Source organism: Amia ocellicauda, chromosome 1 (assembly GCF_036373705.1).
Source record: "Amia ocellicauda isolate fAmiCal2 chromosome 1, fAmiCal2.hap1, whole genome shotgun sequence".
Classification (NCBI taxonomy): Eukaryota; Metazoa; Chordata; class Actinopteri; order Amiiformes; family Amiidae; genus Amia; species Amia ocellicauda.
This window is the reverse complement of record NC_089850.1, coordinates 63,973,538-63,991,587: the sequence shown is the minus strand read 5'-3', so window position 1 is coordinate 63,991,587 and position 18,050 is coordinate 63,973,538. Positions and strand designations below refer to the sequence as shown.

The 18,050-nt window shown below is 49.5% G+C and overlaps 1 protein-coding gene across 1 annotated transcript in view; it reads left to right on the top strand.

Moving 5' to 3' along the window:
- cyth2 (cytohesin 2) overlaps nt 1-16,146 on the top strand; it is a 38,196-nt gene extending 22,050 nt beyond the window's left edge. Inside the window, exons 6-12 of the mRNA XM_066712823.1 lie at nt 6,943-7,055; nt 8,760-8,908; nt 9,427-9,538; nt 13,138-13,214; nt 13,461-13,532; nt 15,253-15,407; nt 15,490-16,146. Of these exons, the coding sequence (XP_066568920.1) occupies nt 6,943-7,055; nt 8,760-8,908; nt 9,427-9,538; nt 13,138-13,214; nt 13,461-13,532; nt 15,253-15,407; nt 15,490-15,577 (766 nt within the window). The 3' untranslated portion in view covers nt 15,578-16,146. The remainder of the gene's footprint in view (nt 1-6,942; nt 7,056-8,759; nt 8,909-9,426; nt 9,539-13,137; nt 13,215-13,460; nt 13,533-15,252; nt 15,408-15,489) is intronic.
- Nucleotides 16,147-18,050: the final 1,904 nt, after the last annotated feature.

Genomic DNA, 18,050 nt, shown 5'->3' with positions numbered 1-18,050 from the left:
ATGAGGTGAGTGTGTGTTTGTGTGACTCTGAGGTGAGTGTGTGTCTGTGTGGCTCTGAGGTGAGTGTGTGTCTGTGTGTCTGTGTGGCTCTGAGGTGAGTGTGTGTCTGTGTCTCTGTGTGGCTCTGAGGTGAGTGTGTGTCTGTGTGGCTCTGAGGTGAGTGTGTCTGTGTGTCTGTGTGACTCTGAGGTGAGTGTGTCTGTGTGGCTATGAGGTGAGTGTGTGTTTGTGTGACTCTGAGGTGAGTGTGTGTCTGTGTGGCTCTGAGGTGAGTGTGTGTCTGTGTGTCTGTGTGGCTCTGAGGTGAGTGTGTGTCTGTGTGGCCCTGAGGTGAGTGTGTAGCTCTGAGGTGAGTGTGTGTCTGTGTGTCTCAGAGGTGAGTGTGTCTGTGTGGCTATGAGGTGAGTGTGTGTTTGTGTGACTCTGAGGTGAGTGTGTATCTGTGTGGCTCTGAGGTGAGTGTGTGTCTGTGTCTCTGTGTGGCTCTGAGAAGAGTGTGTCTGTGGCTCTGAGGAGAGTGTGTCTCTGTGTAGCTCTGAGGTGAGTGTGTGGCTCTGAGGTGAGTGTGTCTCTGTGTAGCTCTGAGGTGAGTGTGTGGCTCTGAGGTGAGTGTGTCTCTGTGTGGCTATGAGGTGAGTGTGTGTCTTTGTGTCTGTGTGGCTCTGAGGTGAGTGTGTGTCTGTGTGGCCCTGAGGTGAGTGTGTAGCTCTGAGGTGAGTGTGTGTCAGTGTGTCTCTGAGGTGAGTGTGTCTCTGTGTGGCTATGAGGTGAGTGTGTGTCTTTGTGTCTGTGTGGCTCTGAGGTGAGTGTGTCTCTGTGTGGCTCTGAGGTCAGTGTGTGTCTGTGTGGCTCTGAGGTGAGTGTGTGTCTGTGTGGCTCTGAGGTGAGTGTGTCTCTGTGTGTCTGTGTGGCTCTGAGGTGAGTGTGTGGCTCTGAGGTGAGTGTGTGTCTGTGTGGCCCTGAGGTGAGTGTGTAGCTCTGAGGTGAGTGTGTGTCTGTGTGTCTCAGAGGTGAGTGTGTCTGTGTGGCTATGAGGTGAGTGTGTGTTTGTGTGACTCTGAGGTGAGTGTGTGTCTGTGTGGCTCTGAGGTGAGTGTGTGTCTGTGTGTCTGTGTGGCTCTGAGGTGAGTGTGTGTCTGTGTCTCTGTGTGGCTCTGAGGTGAGTGTGTGTCTGTGTGGCTCTGAGGTGAGTGTGTCTGTGTGTCTGTGTGACTCTGAGGTGAGTGTGTCTGTGTGGCTATGAGGTGAGTGTGTGTTTGTGTGACTCTGAGGTGAGTGTGTCTCTGTGTGGCTCTGAGGTGAGTGTGTATCTGTGTCTCTGTGTGGCTCTGAGGTGAGTGTGTGGCTCTGAGGTGAGTGTGTGTCTGTGTGTCTGTGTGGCTCTGAGGTGAGTGTGTGTCTGTGTGGCCCTGAGGTGAGTGTGTAGCTCTGAGGTGAGTGTGTGTCTGTGTGTCTCAGAGGTGAGTGTGTCTGTGTGGCTATGAGGTGAGTGTGTGTTTGTGTGACTCTGAGGTGAGTGTGTGTCTGTGTGGCTCTGAGGTGAGTGTGTGTCTGTGTGTCTGTGTGGCTCTGAGGTGAGTGTGTGTCTGTGTCTCTGTGTGGCTCTGAGGTGAGTGTGTGTCTGTGTGGCTCTGAGGTGAGTGTGTCTGTGTGTCTGTGTGACTCTGAGGTGAGTGTGTGTCTGTGTGGCTCTGAGGTGAGTGTGTGTCTGTGTGTCTGTGTGGCTCTGAGGTGAGTGTGTGTCTGTGTGTCTGTGTGTCTCAGAGGTGAGTGTGTCTGTGTGGCTATGAGGTGAGTGTGTGTTTGTGTGACTCTGAGGTGAGTGTGTATCTGTGTGGCTCTGAGGTGAGTGTGTGTCTGTGTCTCTGTGTGGCTCTGAGAAGAGTGTGTCTGTGGCTCTGAGGAGAGTGTGTCTCTGTGTAGCTCTGAGGTGAGTGTGTGGCTCTGAGGTGAGTGTGTCTCTGTGTAGCTCTGAGGTGAGTGTGTGGCTCTGAGGTGAGTGTGTCTCTGTGTGGCTATGAGGTGAGTGTGTGTCTTTGTGTCTGTGTGGCTCTGAGGTGAGTGTGTGTCTGTGTGGCCCTGAGGTGAGTGTGTAGCTCTGAGGTGAGTGTGTGTCAGTGTGTCTCTGAGGTGAGTGTGTCTCTGTGTGGCTATGAGGTGAGTGTGTGTCTTTGTGTCTGTGTGGCTCTGAGGTGAGTGTGTCTCTGTGTGGCTCTGAGGTCAGTGTGTGTCTGTGTGGCTCTGAGGTGAGTGTGTGTCTGTGTGGCTCTGAGGTGAGTGTGTCTCTGTGTGTCTGTGTGGCTCTGAGGTGAGTGTGTGGCTCTGAGGTGAGTGTGTGTCTGTGTGGCCCTGAGGTGAGTGTGTAGCTCTGAGGTGAGTGTGTGTCTGTGTGTCTCAGAGGTGAGTGTGTCTGTGTGGCTATGAGGTGAGTGTGTGTTTGTGTGACTCTGAGGTGAGTGTGTGTCTGTGTGGCTCTGAGGTGAGTGTGTGTCTGTGTGTCTGTGTGGCTCTGAGGTGAGTGTGTGTCTGTGTCTCTGTGTGGCTCTGAGGTGAGTGTGTGTCTGTGTGGCTCTGAGGTGAGTGTGTATCTGTGTCTCTGAGGTGACTGTGTATCTGTGTGTCTGTGGCTCTGAGGTGAGTGTGTGTCTGTGTGGCTCTGAGGTGAGTGTGTGTCTGTGTGGCTCTGAGGTGAGTGTGTCTCTGTGTGTCTGTATGTCTGTGTGGCTCTGAGGTGAGTGTGTGTCTGTGTGTCTGTGTAGCTCTGAGGTGAGTGTGTGTCTATGTGGCTCTGAGGTGAGTGTGTCTCTTTGTGGCTGTGAGGTGAGTGTGTGTCTGTGTGGCTCTGAGGTGAGTGTGTGTCTGTGTGGCTCTGAGGTGAGTGTGTGTCTGTGTGGCTCTGAGGTGAGTGTGTATCTGTGTCTCTTTGTGGCTCTGAGGTGAGTGTGTGTCTGTGTGGCTCTGAGGTGAGTGTGTCTCTTTGTGGCTCTGAGGTGAGTGTGTGTCTGTGTGGCTCTGAGGTGAGTGTGTGTCTGTGTGTCTGTGTGGCTCTGAGGTGAGTGTGTGTCTGTGTGGCTCTGAGGTGAGTGTGTGTCTGTGTCGCTCTGAGGTGAGTGTGTATCTGTGCGTCTGTGTGGCTCTGAGGTGAGTGTGTGTCTGTGTGGCTCTGAGGTGAGTGTGTGTCTGTGTGGCTCTGAGGTGAGTGTGTCTCTGTGTGGCTCTGAGGTGAGTGTGTGTCTGTGTGGCTCTGAGGTGAGTGTGTCTCTGTGTGGCTCTGAGGTGAGTGTGTGTCTGTGTGGCTCTGAGGTGAGTGTGTGTCTGTGTCTCTTTGTGGCTCTGAGGTGAGTGTGTGTCTGTGTCTGTGGCTCTGAGGTGAGTGTGTGTCTGTGTCTCTGTGTGGCTCTGAGGTGAGTGTGTGTCTGTGTGGCTCTGTGTGTCTGTTTGGCTCTGTGTGTGTCTGTGTGACTCTGAGGTGAGTGTGTGTCTGTGTCGCTCTGAGGTGAGTGTGTGTCTGTGTCTCTTTGTGGCTCTGAGGTGAGTGTGTGTCTGTGTCTGTGGCTCTGAGGTGAGTGTGTGTCTGTGTCTCTGTGTGGCTCTGAGGTGAGTGTGTGTCCGTGTGTCTGTGTGGCTCTGAGGTGAGTGTGTCTGTGTGTCTGTGTGGCTCTGAGGTGAGTGTGTGTCCGTGTGTCTGTGTGGCTCTGAGGTGAGTGTGTATCTGTGTGTCTGTGTGGCTCTGAGGTGAGTGTGTCTCTGTGTGGCTCTGAGGTGAGTGTGTCTCTGTGTGGCTCTGAGGTGAGTGTGTGTCTATGTGGCTCTGAGGTGAGTGTGTGTCTGTGTGTCTGTGTGGCTCTGAGGTGAGTGTGTCTCTGTGTCTCTGTGTGGCTCTGAGGTGAGTGTGTGGCTCTGAGGTGAGTGTGTGGCTCTGAGGTGAGTGTGTGTCTGTGTGGCTCTGAGGTGAGTGTGTGTCTGTCTCTGTGTGTCTCTGTGGCTCTGAGGTGAGTGTGTGTCTGTGTGGCTCTGAGGTGAGTGTGTCTCTGTGTGTCTGTGTGGCTCTGAGGTGAGTGTGTCTGTGTGGCTCTGAGGTGAGTGTGTCTCTGTGTGTCTGTGTGGCTCTGAGGTGAGTGTGTGTCTGTGTGGCTCTGAGGTGAGTGTGTAGCTCTGAGGTGAGTGTGTCTCTGTGTGGCTCTGAGGTGAGTGTGTGTCTGTGTCTCTGTGTGGCTCTGAAGTGAGTGTGTATTTGTGTGGCTCTGAGGTGAGTGTGTGTCTGTGTGGCTCTGAGGTGAGTGTGTGTCTGTGTGGCTCTGAGGTGAGTGTGTGTCTGTGTGTCTGTGTGGCTCTGAGGTGAGTGTGTGTCTGTGTGGCTCTGAAGTGAGTGTGTAGCTCTGAGGTGAGTGTGTGTCTGTGTTGCTCTGAGGTGAGTGTGTGTCTGTGTCTCTGTGTGGCTCTGAGGTGAGTGTGTGTCTGTGTGGCTCTGAGGTGAGTGTGTCTGTGTGGCTCTGAGGTGAGTGTGTCTCTGTGTGTCTGTGTGGCTCTGAGGTGAGTGTGTGTCTGTGTGGCTCTGAGGTGAGTGTGTCTGTGTGTCTGTGTGGCTCTGAGGTGAGTATGTATTTGTGTCTCTGTGTGGCTCTGAGGTGAGTGTGTAGCTCTGAGGTGACTGAGTGTCTGTGTCTCTGTGTGGCTCTGAGGTGAGTGTGTGTCTGTGTCTCTGTGTGGCTTTGAAGTGAGTGTGTGTCTGTGTGGCTCTGAGGTGAGTGTGTGTCTGTGTGGCTCTGAGGTGAGTGTGTCTGTGTGTCTGTGTGGCTCTGAGGTGAGTATGTATTTGTGTCTCTGTGTGGCTCTGAGGTGAGTGTGTGTCTGTGTGACTCTGAGGTGAGTGTGTGTCTGTGTGACTCTGAGGTGAGTGTGTGTCTGTGTGGCTCTGAGGTGAGTGTGTATTTGTGTCTCTGTGTGGCTCTGAGGTGAGTGTGTCTCTTTGTGGCTCTGAGGTGAGTGTGTGTCTGTGTGGCTCTGAGGTGAGTGTGTCTGTGTGTCTGTGTGGCTCTGAGGTGAGTGTGTATTTGTGTCTCTGTGTGGCTCTGAGGTGAGTGTGTGTCTGTGTGGCTCTGAGGTGAGTGTGTGTCTGTGTGACTCTGAGGTGAGTGTGTGTCTGTGTGGCTCTGAGGTGAGTGTGTATTTGTGTCTCTGTGTGGCTCTGAGGTGAGTGTGTCTCTTTGTGGCTCTGAGGTGAGTGTGTCTCTTTGTGGCTCTGAGGTGAGTGTGTGTCTGTGTCTCTGTGTGGCTCTGAGGTGAGTGTGTGTCTGTGTGGCTCTGAGGTGAGTGTGTCTCTGTGTGTCTGTGTGGCTCTGAGGTGAGTGTGTGTCTGTGTGGCTCTGAGGTGAGTGTGTGTCTGTGTGGCTCTGAGGTGAGTGTATATCTGTGTCTTTGTGTGTCTCTGAGGTGAGTATGTATCTGTGTGTCTGTGGCTCTGAGGTGAGTGTGTGTCTGTGTGGCTCTGAGGTGAGTGTGTGTCTGTGTGGCTCTGAGGTGAGTGTGTCTCTGTGTCTCTGTGTGGCTCTGAGGTGAGTGTGTGTCTGTGTGGCTCTGAGGTGAGTGTGTCTCTGTGTCTCTGTGTGGCTCTGAGGTGAGTGTGTGTCTGTGTGGCTCTGAGGTGAGTGTGTGTCTGTGTGGCTCTGAGGTGAGTGTGTGTCTGTGTGGCTCTGAGGTGAGTGTGTCTCTGTGTGTCTGTGTGGCTCTGAGGTGAGTGTGTGTCTGTGTGGCTCTGAGGTGAGTGTGTAGCTCTGAGGTGAGTGAGTGTCTGTGTCTCTGTGTGGCTCTGAGGTGAGTGTGTGTCTGTGTCTCTGTGTGGCTCTGAGGTGAGTGTGTGTCTGTGTCTCTGTGTGGCTCTGAGGTGAGTGTGTGTCCGTGTGACTCTGAGGTGAGTGTGTGTCTGTGTGGCTCTGAGGTGAGTGTGTCTGTGTGTCTGTGTGGCTCTGAGGTGAGTGTGTATTTGTGTCTCTGTGTGGCTCTGAGGTGAGTGTGTCTGTGTGGCTCTGAGGTGAGTGTGTGTCTGTGTGGCTCTGAGGTGAGTGTGTGTCTGTGTGGCTCTGAGGTGAGTGTGTGTCTGTGTGGCTCTGAGGTGAGTGTGTGTCTGTGTGGCTCTGAGGTGAGTGTGTCTCTGTGTGTCTGTGTGGCTCTGAGGTGAGTGTGTCTCTGTGTCTCTGTGTGGCTCTGAGGTGAGTGTGTCTCTGTGTGTCTGTGTGGCTCTGAGGTGAGTGTGTGTCTGTGTGGCTCTGAGGTGAGTGTGTCTCTGTGTGTCTGTGTGGCTCTGAGGTGAGTGTGTGTCTGTGTGGCTCTGAGGTGAGTGTGTCTGTGTCTCTGTGTGGCTCTGAGGTGAGTGTGTGTCTGTGTGGCTCTGAGGTGAGTGTGTCTGTGTGTGGCTCTGAGGTGAGTGTGTCTCTGTGTGTCTGTGTGGCTCTGAGGTGAGTATGTATCTGTGTGGCTCTGAGGTGAGTGTGTTTCTGTGTGGCTCTGAGGTGAGTGTGTCTCTGTGTGTCTGTTTGGCTCTGTGTGTGTCTGTGTGGCTCTGTGTGTGTATGTGTGAGGAGTGTGTGAGTCTCTGTCTGGCTTTGTGTGTGTCTCATGTTATTTTTGTGTTGTGCATCAGTGTGTGTGTAGTGTTGTGTAACTGTGTTGTGTATCTGTGTGTGTGTAGTGTTTTGTATCTGTGTTTGTATAGTGTTTTGTAACTGTGTTGTGTATCACTGTGTGTAGTGTTCTGTAACGGTGTGTTGTGTATGTGTGTATGTAGTGTTTTGTAACTGTGTTGTGTATCCGTGTGTGTGTGTGTAGTGTTTTGTAACTGTGTGTGTTGTGTATCCGTGTGTGTGTGTAGTGTTTTGTAACTGTGTGTTGTGTATTTGTAGTGTTTTGTGTCTGTGTGTTGTGTATCACTGTGTTGTGTATCAGGCAGTTCCTGTGGAGTTTCCGGTTACCTGGTGAAGCTCAGAAGATTGACAGGATGATGGAGGCGTTCGCTCAGAGATACTGTCACTGCAACCCTGGGGTCTTCCACAGCACAGGTACACACCTGTACACGCACACCTGTACACACTGCAACACACACACCTGTACACACTGCAACACACACACCTGTACACACAGAGATAGTGTCACTGCAACCCTGGGGTCTTCCACAGCACAGGTACACACCTGTACACACTGCAACACACACACCTGTACACACTGCAACACACACACCTGTACACACTGCAACACGCACACCTGTACACACTGCAACATGCACACCTGTACACACTGCAACACACACACACCTGTACACACACAGATACTGTCACTGCAACCCTGGGGTCTTCCACAGCACAGGTACACACCTGTACACGCTGCAACACACATTTCTGTACACACAGAGATAGTGTCACTGCAACCCTGGGGTCTTCCACAGCACAGGTACACACCTGTACACACTGCAACACACACACCTGTACACACTGCAACACACACACCTGTACACACAGAGATAGTGTCACTGCAACCCTGGGGTCTTCCACAGCACAGGTACACACCTGTACACACTGCAACACACACACCTGTACACACTGCAACACTCACACCTGTACACACTGCAACACGCACACCTGTACACACACAGATACTGTCACTGCAACCCTGGGGTCTTCCACAGCACAGGTACACACCTGTACACACTGCAACACACACACCTGTACACACAGAGATAGTGTCACTGCAACCCTGGGGTCTTCCACAGCACAGGTACACACCTGTACACACTGCAACACACACACCTGTACACACTGCAACACACACACCTGTACACACTGCAACACGCACACCTGTACACACACAGATACTGTCACTGCAACCCTGGGGTCTTCAACAGCACAGGTACACACCTGTACATGCACACCTGTACACACACACACCTGTACATACTGCAACACACATACCTGTACACACACACACACACCTGTACATACTGCAACACACATTTCTGTACACACAGAGATAGTGTCACTGCAACCCTGGGGTCTTCCACAGCACAGGTACACACCTGTACACACTGCAACACACACACCTGTACACACTGCAACACTCACACCTGTACACACTGCAACACGCACACCTGTACACACTGCAACACACACACCTGTACACACTGCAACACACACACCTGTACACACTGCAACACACACACCTGTACACACACAGATACTGTCACTGCAACCCTGGGGTCTTCCACAGCACAGGTACACACCTGTACACACTGCAACACACACACCTGTACACACTGCAACACACACACCTGTACACACAGAGATAGTGTCACTGCAACCCTGGGGTCTTCCACAGCACAGGTACACACCTGTACACACTGCAACACACACACCTGTACACACTGCAACACACACACCTGTACACACTGCAACACGCACACCTGTACACACACAGATACTGTCACTGCAACCCTGGGGTCTTCAACAGCACAGGTACACACCTGTACATGCACACCTGTACACACACACACCTGTACATACTGCAACACACATACCTGTACACACACACACACACCTGTAGATACTGCAACACACATTTCTGTACACACAGAGATAGTGTCACTGCAACCCTGGGGTCTTCCACAGCACAGGTACACACCTGTACACACTGCAACAAACACACCTGTACACACTGTAACACACACCTCTCTCTCTCTCTCTCCCTCCCTCTCTCTTCTCTCCCTCTCTTAGACACCTGCTATGTGCTCTCGTTTGCCATCATCATGCTGAACACCAGTCTGCACAACCCCAACGTGCGCGACAAGCCACCCCTGGAGCGCTTCATCTGCATGAACCGCGGCATCAACGAGGGAGGGGATCTGCCCGAGGATCTGCTCAGGGTTAGTGTGTGTGTGAGTGTGTTACTGTGAGTGTGTTACTGTGTGTGTGTTACTGTGTGTGTTTCTGTGTTACTGTGTGTGTGTGTTTCTGTGTTACTGTGTGTGTGTGTTACTGTGTCTGTGTGTGTGTGTGTGTTACTGTGTGTCTGTGTGTTTCTGTGTTACTGTGTGTGTGTTACTGTGTGTGTGTGTTACTGTGTGTCTGTGTCTGTGTGTGTTTGTTTCTGTGTTACTGTGTGTGTCTGTGTGTGTGTTACTGTGTCTGTGTGTGTGTGAGTGTGTTACTGTGTGTCTGTGTGTGTTTCTGTGTTACTGTGTGTGTGTTACTGTGTGTGTTTGTTTCTGTGTTACTGTGTGTGTGTGTGTTACTGTGTCTGTGTGTGTGTGTGTGTGTGTGTGTGTGTTACTGTGTTTTATCAACAAGGGAGGGGAAGTATCTGCTCAGGGTGTGGGGGCTTACTTCTTGTGTGTTACTCTGTGTGTTACTCTGTGTGTAACAGTCTCCCCTCATGTTACAGAACCTGTACGAGAGCATTAAGAACGAGCCGTTCAAGATCCCAGAGGACGATGGGAACGACCTGACGCACACCTTCTTCAACCCCGACCGAGAGGGCTGGCTGCTCAAGCTGGGTGAGAGGGAGGGAGAGAGAAATAGAGGGAGGGAGCCCTGCAGCCACAGAGACACTTTAAATAGTGTACTGCCCCTATACCAGCACTGTCACTACAGCACTGCTTCAATACACTGTTACTACAGCACAGCCCGTACTGTCACAGCACTGCTCTACTACACTGTTACTACAGCACAGCCCCTACTGTCACAGCACTGCCCTACTACACTGTTACTACAGCACAGCCCGTACTGTCACAGCACTGCTCTACTACACTGTTACTACAGCACAGCCCCTACTGTCACAGCACTGCCCTACTACACTGTTACTACAGCACAGCCCCTACTGTCACAGCACTGCTCTACTACACTGTTACTAAAGCACAGCCCCTACTGGAACAGCACTGCTCTACTACACTGTTACTACAGTTAACCCTGTATTTGCTCTCCGAGGTGGAATCGGGGCATCAGTTACAGTATTATTTTTTGGGGAAACGAGTTGTGAGAGGCGGTTTTTAGCTGCGCAGCTGAGCTGCGTAGCTGAGCTGCGTTTGAAAAGGAGGGTGCGGTTCGTTTACTTTGCGTCTTTCCTGGCGTCTGCACTCTAGTGTGCAGCTGCAGATCCTGGGGCTGGTGTTGACCAATGGAAAGGATGTTTCTGTGGGTGTCAGTCTAGAGATCTGATAAAACTTAAGTCCCACAGGTTCTCCCACTGCCCTGACGTTACACACAAGTAGTAGACGTTTGTTCATTTGGCTGTATTAGTAACCCTTCCATATTATTTTATTTTGTTTGCATTCAGTCATTACCAATGCACCTTTGTTTTTTTCAGCATATATTTACTTAATATCTACTGCTTTTACATTTTGTAAAATAACTAAAACTAGTACATTAATATACATTGTGTGGCACTTATGTTTTAAGACAAAAATGATGCAGTGGTATCAATCTACCGTGAGTATGAGTGTGGACAAATGTACAAATCAAAGGCATCATTTATTTTTGAGAATGTAGAGCTTTCTTTTGCCAACTTTATGAAGTTTTTCAATTGTCGGAGTGTTAAATATGAATGATTGCAGCCATTTCTCAATTTGATACAAGAGATAATGGTAAACTAAATGCTTTCCCCCGCTTGTTCAACAAACACGTCCATTGCTGACCACAACTAATCACAACAGCACAGACTTACAGTTTCTGTCCTCTTCCTCCCGGTCCCAGAGCGCTGCACAGCAGCATAAACAGTAATCAGAACATTAACATCTTGTCCGTGAAATGCAGCTTTTCGCAGTTCTGCTCAGATCTGCGCAGCTCCACCAATGGTAGCGGAGAATTCTGCAGTTCTGCGCATAACTGTGAAAATCTGCACACAAGAACTCGACCTAAAACATGAATATTCAGAAAATAACTTGAGCGCTGCTCAATTACCTGGGGCCAGTGCCGTCACTGCCAAATATTCTGACTGGTTTTCCAAAGTGCCAATCAGGTGAGACAATTGAGGGGCGGGCTGGCAAAAAACAAAAACAAACTACTTAAAAAACGCACAGTCGCTTGCTTTGCATGCCCACTTATACGGCTCTGCGTGCCACAGGTTTGCCATCCCTGTGCTAGTAGATATGTATTTTAAATTACACAACTTGACTCTATTAACTTATTACACTTACTACAGATTTGTAACTGCCGTATTATTTTTAATTTACTTAGCAGACGCCCAAGTTACAGATGAAACAAAAAGCATGTTTCACGATTAATCATCCAGTAACAGCAGCTACAATATAGCAGGTTTAATTGAATTAAAGTGTGCATGCTTCAGTCATGGCGTTTATGGACGCATTTATTAAACCAGTCCTTAATGTTCTAGAGGGAACCCAGATCTGCTGTACTTATTTATTCATTAATTTAACTTGTAAATGGGCACGTTAACTGAATCGTGTTCGCCTCCATACTGATTGTCTCTGCGGGGCTGTTATACAACAGACCTGCACACCATTCACAAAACGACAGCCTGAAACACCGTCCAGTTGTTCATAAAATATTATAAAAATGGGCTGCTACGATCCGATTATTCTTCAGTTTATTTTCAACTAGTCACGGCACTGCACCGGTCCTGTGAAATCCAAGTGTTTAATGCACTCGGATATTAACTGTAAGCAGTTATTGTTTCTGTACGTGGATTTCACTCCCTGCTGCTAATAAAACTGTAATTTCTTCCTGATCACACACGGCACTTGAGATTATATCTTCCGACATAATGTATCTGATCTCTTCCCTGTCTGTATCAAGTCCAGCACACATCTCGCTTCTGAAGTATTTCCTCAGTGGGGTGACGGATGCTTACTGCCGCGTCTGGCAGCAGAAAGTTAACCGGCCACAAAACCTGGACATGTCTGGACGTGTCCGCCAGTGGAAACAGGGCATGAGTGTGAAAGCTCTCGCCTATATACAACAAAGCAACCTGGCACTATATTATCTGTCATTGACACGTGTTACACAAACCACACATACACCGTACAGACACACACACTGTACAGTACAGACACACACTTTACAGATACACAGTACAGACACACACACACACTAGACACACACAGTACAGACTCACACACACACAGTACAGACACACACACACACTAGACACACACAGTACAGACTCACACACACACAGTACAGACACACACACTAGACACACACAGTACAGACACACAGTACAGACACATACACACACACAGTACAGACACACAGTACAGACTCACAGACACACACACACAGTACAGACACTCACAGTACAGACACATACACACACACTAGACACACACAGTACACACACACTAGACACACACAGTACACACACACTAGACACACACAGTACAGACACATACACACACACAGTACAGACACATTCACACACAGTACAGTACAGACACACACACTGCATCCTGTATGTGCAGATTGTGTGATTGTGTTGCTATAGTTGGCTAGAGACTCAACACTAGAACCTCCTTTTTCAATTAAATCTGTGTGAATTTCTCCCGCATATCTGTTATGTCACTAAATATTTGTATTAAAAACATTGCCAAGCACGAAATAAGATGGCATTTCGAGGGACAAAATGTGAATTATGTGCACGAAATTACGAATGACACATACGGCGCCCCAGAGTTGTGTGAGAGCTCCGTACATGTCCAGGCCAGTACAGTCTGTCAGATTCCCCGAGATAAACAACGGTTGGACTTTTCTCTCCCATCATGCCTTGCTTCTGTCACTGTGTCGTGGTGCATGCTGGGATTTTCTGCTGTGTTCTAGCTCTGCACAAATTGATAATTGGTTATTGGTTTTGATTAGGGCGGGGTTAACAATTTGTGCCTTGCTATTTCTGTGTTACTAATATCTCCCCTCTCCTGTCCTCCTCTCCCCCTCTCCTCTCTCTCTCTCTGCTGACTCACTGCTGCTTCCCTGTGATTCTCTCCATTCTGCACCCACTGCTTACTCTACAGGAGGTACGTACACAGAGGGGCAGGGGACTGGGGGAGGGGCGACTGCTGTGTTAGTGTGTTGTGTGGTTTTGATTGTGTGTTCTGTTACTCTGACACTGTGTCGTGTGGCCTGACATTGTGTTGTTGTGCAGGTGGCAGAGTGAAGACCTGGAAGAGACGCTGGTTCATCCTGACTGACAACTGCCTGTACTACTTTGAATACACAACGGTGACTCACTGGCACACAACATCACAGAACAGGAAACTGATGCACACTGCGCTGCGACGCACTGAGACAGACGTGCTGCGCTGCGACGCACTGACACAAACGCGCTGTGCTGCGACGCACTGACACAAACACGCTGTGCTGCGACGCACTGACACAAACACGCTGTGCTGCGACGCACTGACTCAACTATTGTGTTGAACAATGCTAAACACGTGAACAGTGATGCTGATGCTGTTGTGTTTGCAGGACAAGGAGCCACGCGGGATCATCCCTCTGGAGAACCTGAGCATCAGAGAGGTGGAGGACCCCAGGAAACCTGTGAGTGTGTCTCTGTGTGGCTCTCCCTCTGTGTGAGAGTGTGTGTGTGTATGTGTGTGTGTAGTGTCCTGTGTGTGTGTGCGCGCAGTGTCCTGTGTGTGTGTGTACTGTGCGGTGTCCAGTGTGTGTGTAGTTTGTGCAGTGTCCAGTGTGTGCACGCGCAGTGTGCGCAGTGTGTGTGTGTAGTGCGTGCAGTGTCCAGTGTGTGTAGTGCGCAGTGTCCAGTGTGTGAGTGTAGTGTGCGCAGTGTCCAGTGTGTGTGCCCACAGTGTCCAGTGTGTGTCCAGTGTGTGTGCGCAGTGTCCAGTGTGCGTGCGCAGTGTCCAGTGTGTGTGTGTAGTGTGCGCAGTGTCCAGTGTGTGCAGTGTCTAGTGTGTGTGTAGTGTGCAGTGTCCAGTGTGTGTGTGCGCAGTGTCCAGTGTGTGTGTGTAGTGTGCGCAGTGTCCAGTGTGTGTGTGTAGTGTGCGCAGTGTCCAGTGTGTGTGTGTAGTGTGTGCAGTGTCCAGTGTGTGTGTGTAGTGTGTGCAGTGTCCAGTGTGTGCACGCAGTGTGTGTGTAGTGCGTGCAGTGTCCAGTGTGTGTGTGTGCGCGCGCAGTGTCCAGTGTGTGTGTGTAGTGTGTGCAGTGTCCAGTGTGTGTGTGTAGTGTGCGCAGTGTCCAGTGTGTGCAGTGTCTAGTGTGTGTGTAGTGTGCAGTGTCCAGTGTGTGTGTGCGCAGTGTCCAGTGTGTGTGTGTAGTGTGCGCAGTGTCCAGTGTGTGTGTGTAGTGTGCGCAGTGTCCAGTGTGTGTGTGTAGTGTGTGCAGTGTCCAGTGTGTGTGTGTAGTGTGTGCAGTGTCCAGTGTGTGCACGCAGTGTGTGTGTAGTGCGTGCAGTGTCCAGTGTGTGTGTGTAGTGTGTGCAGTGTCCAGTGTGTGTGTGTAGTGTGCGCAGTGTCCAGTGTGTGAGTGTAGTGTGCGCAGTGTCCAGTGTGTGTGCCCACAGTGTCCAGTGTGCGTGCGCAGTGTCCAGTGTGCATGCGCAGTGTCCAGTGTGCGTGCGCAGTGTCCAGTGTGTGTGTGTAGTGTGCACAGTGTCCAGTGTGTGTGTACGCGCGCAGTGTCCAGTGTGTGTAGTGTGTGCAGTGTCCAGTGTGTGTGTGTAGTGTGCGCAGTGTCCAGTGTGTGTGTGTAGTGTGCGCAGTGTCCAGTGTGTGTGTGTGCAGTGTCCAGTGTGTGTGTGTGCAGTGTCCAGTGTGTGTGTGTAGTGTGCGCAGTGTCCAGTGTGTGTGTGTGCAGTGTCCAGTGTGTGTGTGTAGTGTGCGCAGTGTCCAGTGTGTGTGTGTGTAGTGTGCAGTGTGCAGTGTGTGCAGTGTCCAGTGTGTGTGTGCACGCAGTGTCCACTGTGTATTGTGCGCAGTGTCCAGTGTGTGTGTAGTGTGTAGTGTCCAGTGTGTGTGTGTAGTGTGCGCAGTGTCTAGTGTGCGCAGTGTCTAGTGTGTGTGTAGTATGTGCAGTGTCCAGTGTGTGTGTGTGTAGTGTGTGCAGTGTCCAGTGTGTGTGTGTAGTGTGCACAGTGTCCAGTGTGTGTGTAGTGTGCGCAGTGTCCAGTGTATGTGTGTGTAGTGTGTGTGTGTAGTGTGTGCAGTGTCCAGTGTGTGTGTAGTATGTACTGTCCAGTGTGTGTGTGTGTGTAGTGTGCAGTGTCCAGTGTGTGTGTAGTGACCCTCCCTCTCTCCCGCAGAACTGTTTTGAGCTCTACATCCCCAACAACAGAGGACAGCTGATCAAGGCCTGCAAGACGGAGGCTGACGGCCGAGTGGTCGAGGGGAATCACATGGTCTACCGCATCTCCGCCCCCACGCCGGAGGAGAAGGACGAGTGGATTCACAGCATCAAGTGAGAGAGAGGGAACACAGAGGAGAGAGGGGGAGGGCTCAGTCAGTCAGTGAGTCTGTATTAACCCTCTCTCTCTCTCTAGCTCTGCCGTCAGTGTCGATCCGTTCTATGAGATGTTGGCGGCGAGAAAGAAGCGCATCTCTCTGAAGAAGAAAGAAGAGACGCCCTGAGACGCCCTCCCTGCTCCAGCTCTCCACACAACTCTTCCGTTTCCAGCTCGTCTCCCTACCTCCCCCTCTCTCTCTCCTGTCATGAACTCTGTCCTTAATTGGTCGAATTAGTCAATTAGCGCAATTAACTAGGGAATTGTAGAGAAGAGATGGGTAGAGAGAGAGAGGGAGGAAGGGGCCTGTATCATATTACAGTAACACTACAGACAGTTTGGTTCCAAATAGGAGAGAGGGAGCAGGCAGAGGGAGGATAGGGAGATAGGGAGGGTGAGAGAGAGGGAAAGAGGGAGATGGGGAGGGAGAGAGGGAGACGACACTACATCCCCAACAGTGATACTTAGTTACTACAGAATGGCAGCTTTTTATTATTATTATTATTATTATTATTATTGTAAATATTGTATGTGTTTTGTTTATAGAACAGAGAGATGAAAACGAGTTTAATTTATTATTGTTTGTTTATAAATCCCGGTTTGTTTGGACTGTTTGTGCAGTTTTGTTACTCTGGTTGTGCGGCTCGATCTTCCAAAGCTGATTAAAGAGGAACCAGGAGTTCTGATTCTCCAGCCTGCGTGTCTCATCACCATCGTTATTACTGTGTGTAATAACACACTGATAGACAGAGACCTACAGAGAGAGACCCGACACACACACAGGCAGATACACTCATATACACAACAACACAAGACACACTCATATATACACAGCAACACAACACTCATATACACACAACACAAGACACACTTATACAGATAACAACACAAGACGCATACAACACAAGACACTCATATATACACAACAACACAAGACACTCATATATACACAACAACACAAGACACTCATACAACAACAAAAAAAACTGATATATACACACAACAGCACAAGACACTCATATACACACAACAAAAGACACTCATACAGACAACACAAGACACACAACACAAGACACTCATATACACACAACACAATACACTCATACACACAACATGACACTCATACACAACACAAGACACTCATATACACACAACAACACAACACTCATATACACACAACACAAGACACACTCATACACACAACAACACAAGACACTCATATACACACAACAGCACAAGACACTAGAACGGGTCGAGTCTGTACTCCTAAGTTTTAGTGACTTGGTTCCAGCTCTGTACTGTACTGACTCCAGTGTCCCACAGCCTGAGAAAAGCAGTTAAATACTCTGACAGGTCGACCTGTTCCCCTTCAGTGTGTGGAATTCTATGGAGCGCCGTTTGTGCCAAAAGTGTTCGTCCGTCAATTTGGTAGTTCATTGGCAAATTCATTCGGAAATTCATCAATTTGGCCATACAGTAGTACATCAAGTAATCTATCATATAATAAGGAATATACTCCTTCTCTCCCAGACTTCCTTGCAAAGTCCTTGAGCCTGCTCTTTTTGTCCAGACCTTAATTTACTGACCAGTGCTTTTCCCTACGACCTTCGATTCCTGGATTTCCTTTTCCAGTCTATTTGCCTGTTCATCTGACCCCAGCCTGCCTTTTGACCACGACTTTAGACTGACCTCCTTTGTTCTAGTTGCCGGCCCAAGACCTTTCGCATGTCTGACCTTCCTCTTTCTCTTCACACCTGGGTCCTGCACTGTGTTAGGAGTCCCCTCCATGATAATATACCCTAGCATCGTGTTTGCCTTTTTTATTGCTTCCCCACAATGTTTGAATGGAATAAGTGAGGAGTCCATGTAGACTCCTAGGTCTTTCTCATGCGTTACTTCATCTAGTTCTATTCCTCCCATAGTGTAATTATAGTGGACATTTTTGTTACCTGCATGTATTACCTTGCACTTGTCCACATTGAATTTCATTTGCCAGGTGTCGCCCACAACTGAATATTATCTAAGTCCCTTTGAATAGCCTGTGCTGCCGAGATTGTATCTGCTGAGCCACCTATTTTAGTATCATCTGCAAATGTGACAAGTTTGCTAACTATCCCAGAGTCCAGATCATTAATATAGATTAGAAAAAGCACAGGCCCTAGTACTGATCCCTGTGGAACTCCACTAACAACCTCACTCCAGTTAGAAGCGACTCCTCTAATCCAAGAATATGGTTTTCATTAAGATGCTCCTCTATTTTCTGTCTAATCATTTTTTCCAACATTTTACAGGTGATGCAGGTGAGACTGATTGGTCTGTAATTTCCTGGCTCAGTTTTGTCCCCTTTCTTGTGGATTGGTATGAAATTTGCCATTTTATATACTAATGTCACACACGTCCAGCATCACCTGCGTGCTTAGAGTCGGCTGCATCAGGACTGTTAATCTCTGTTGTATTGTCATATGCTGCCTTTGTTATTTTTACACTATAGAATACCTCAGTATTATGTTAACTAATGGATCGGTCTGATATAAATGGGTTCTAACAGGGAATGATCCCATCACCTACAGATGAACACTGTTAGATCACTTCTTGACAAA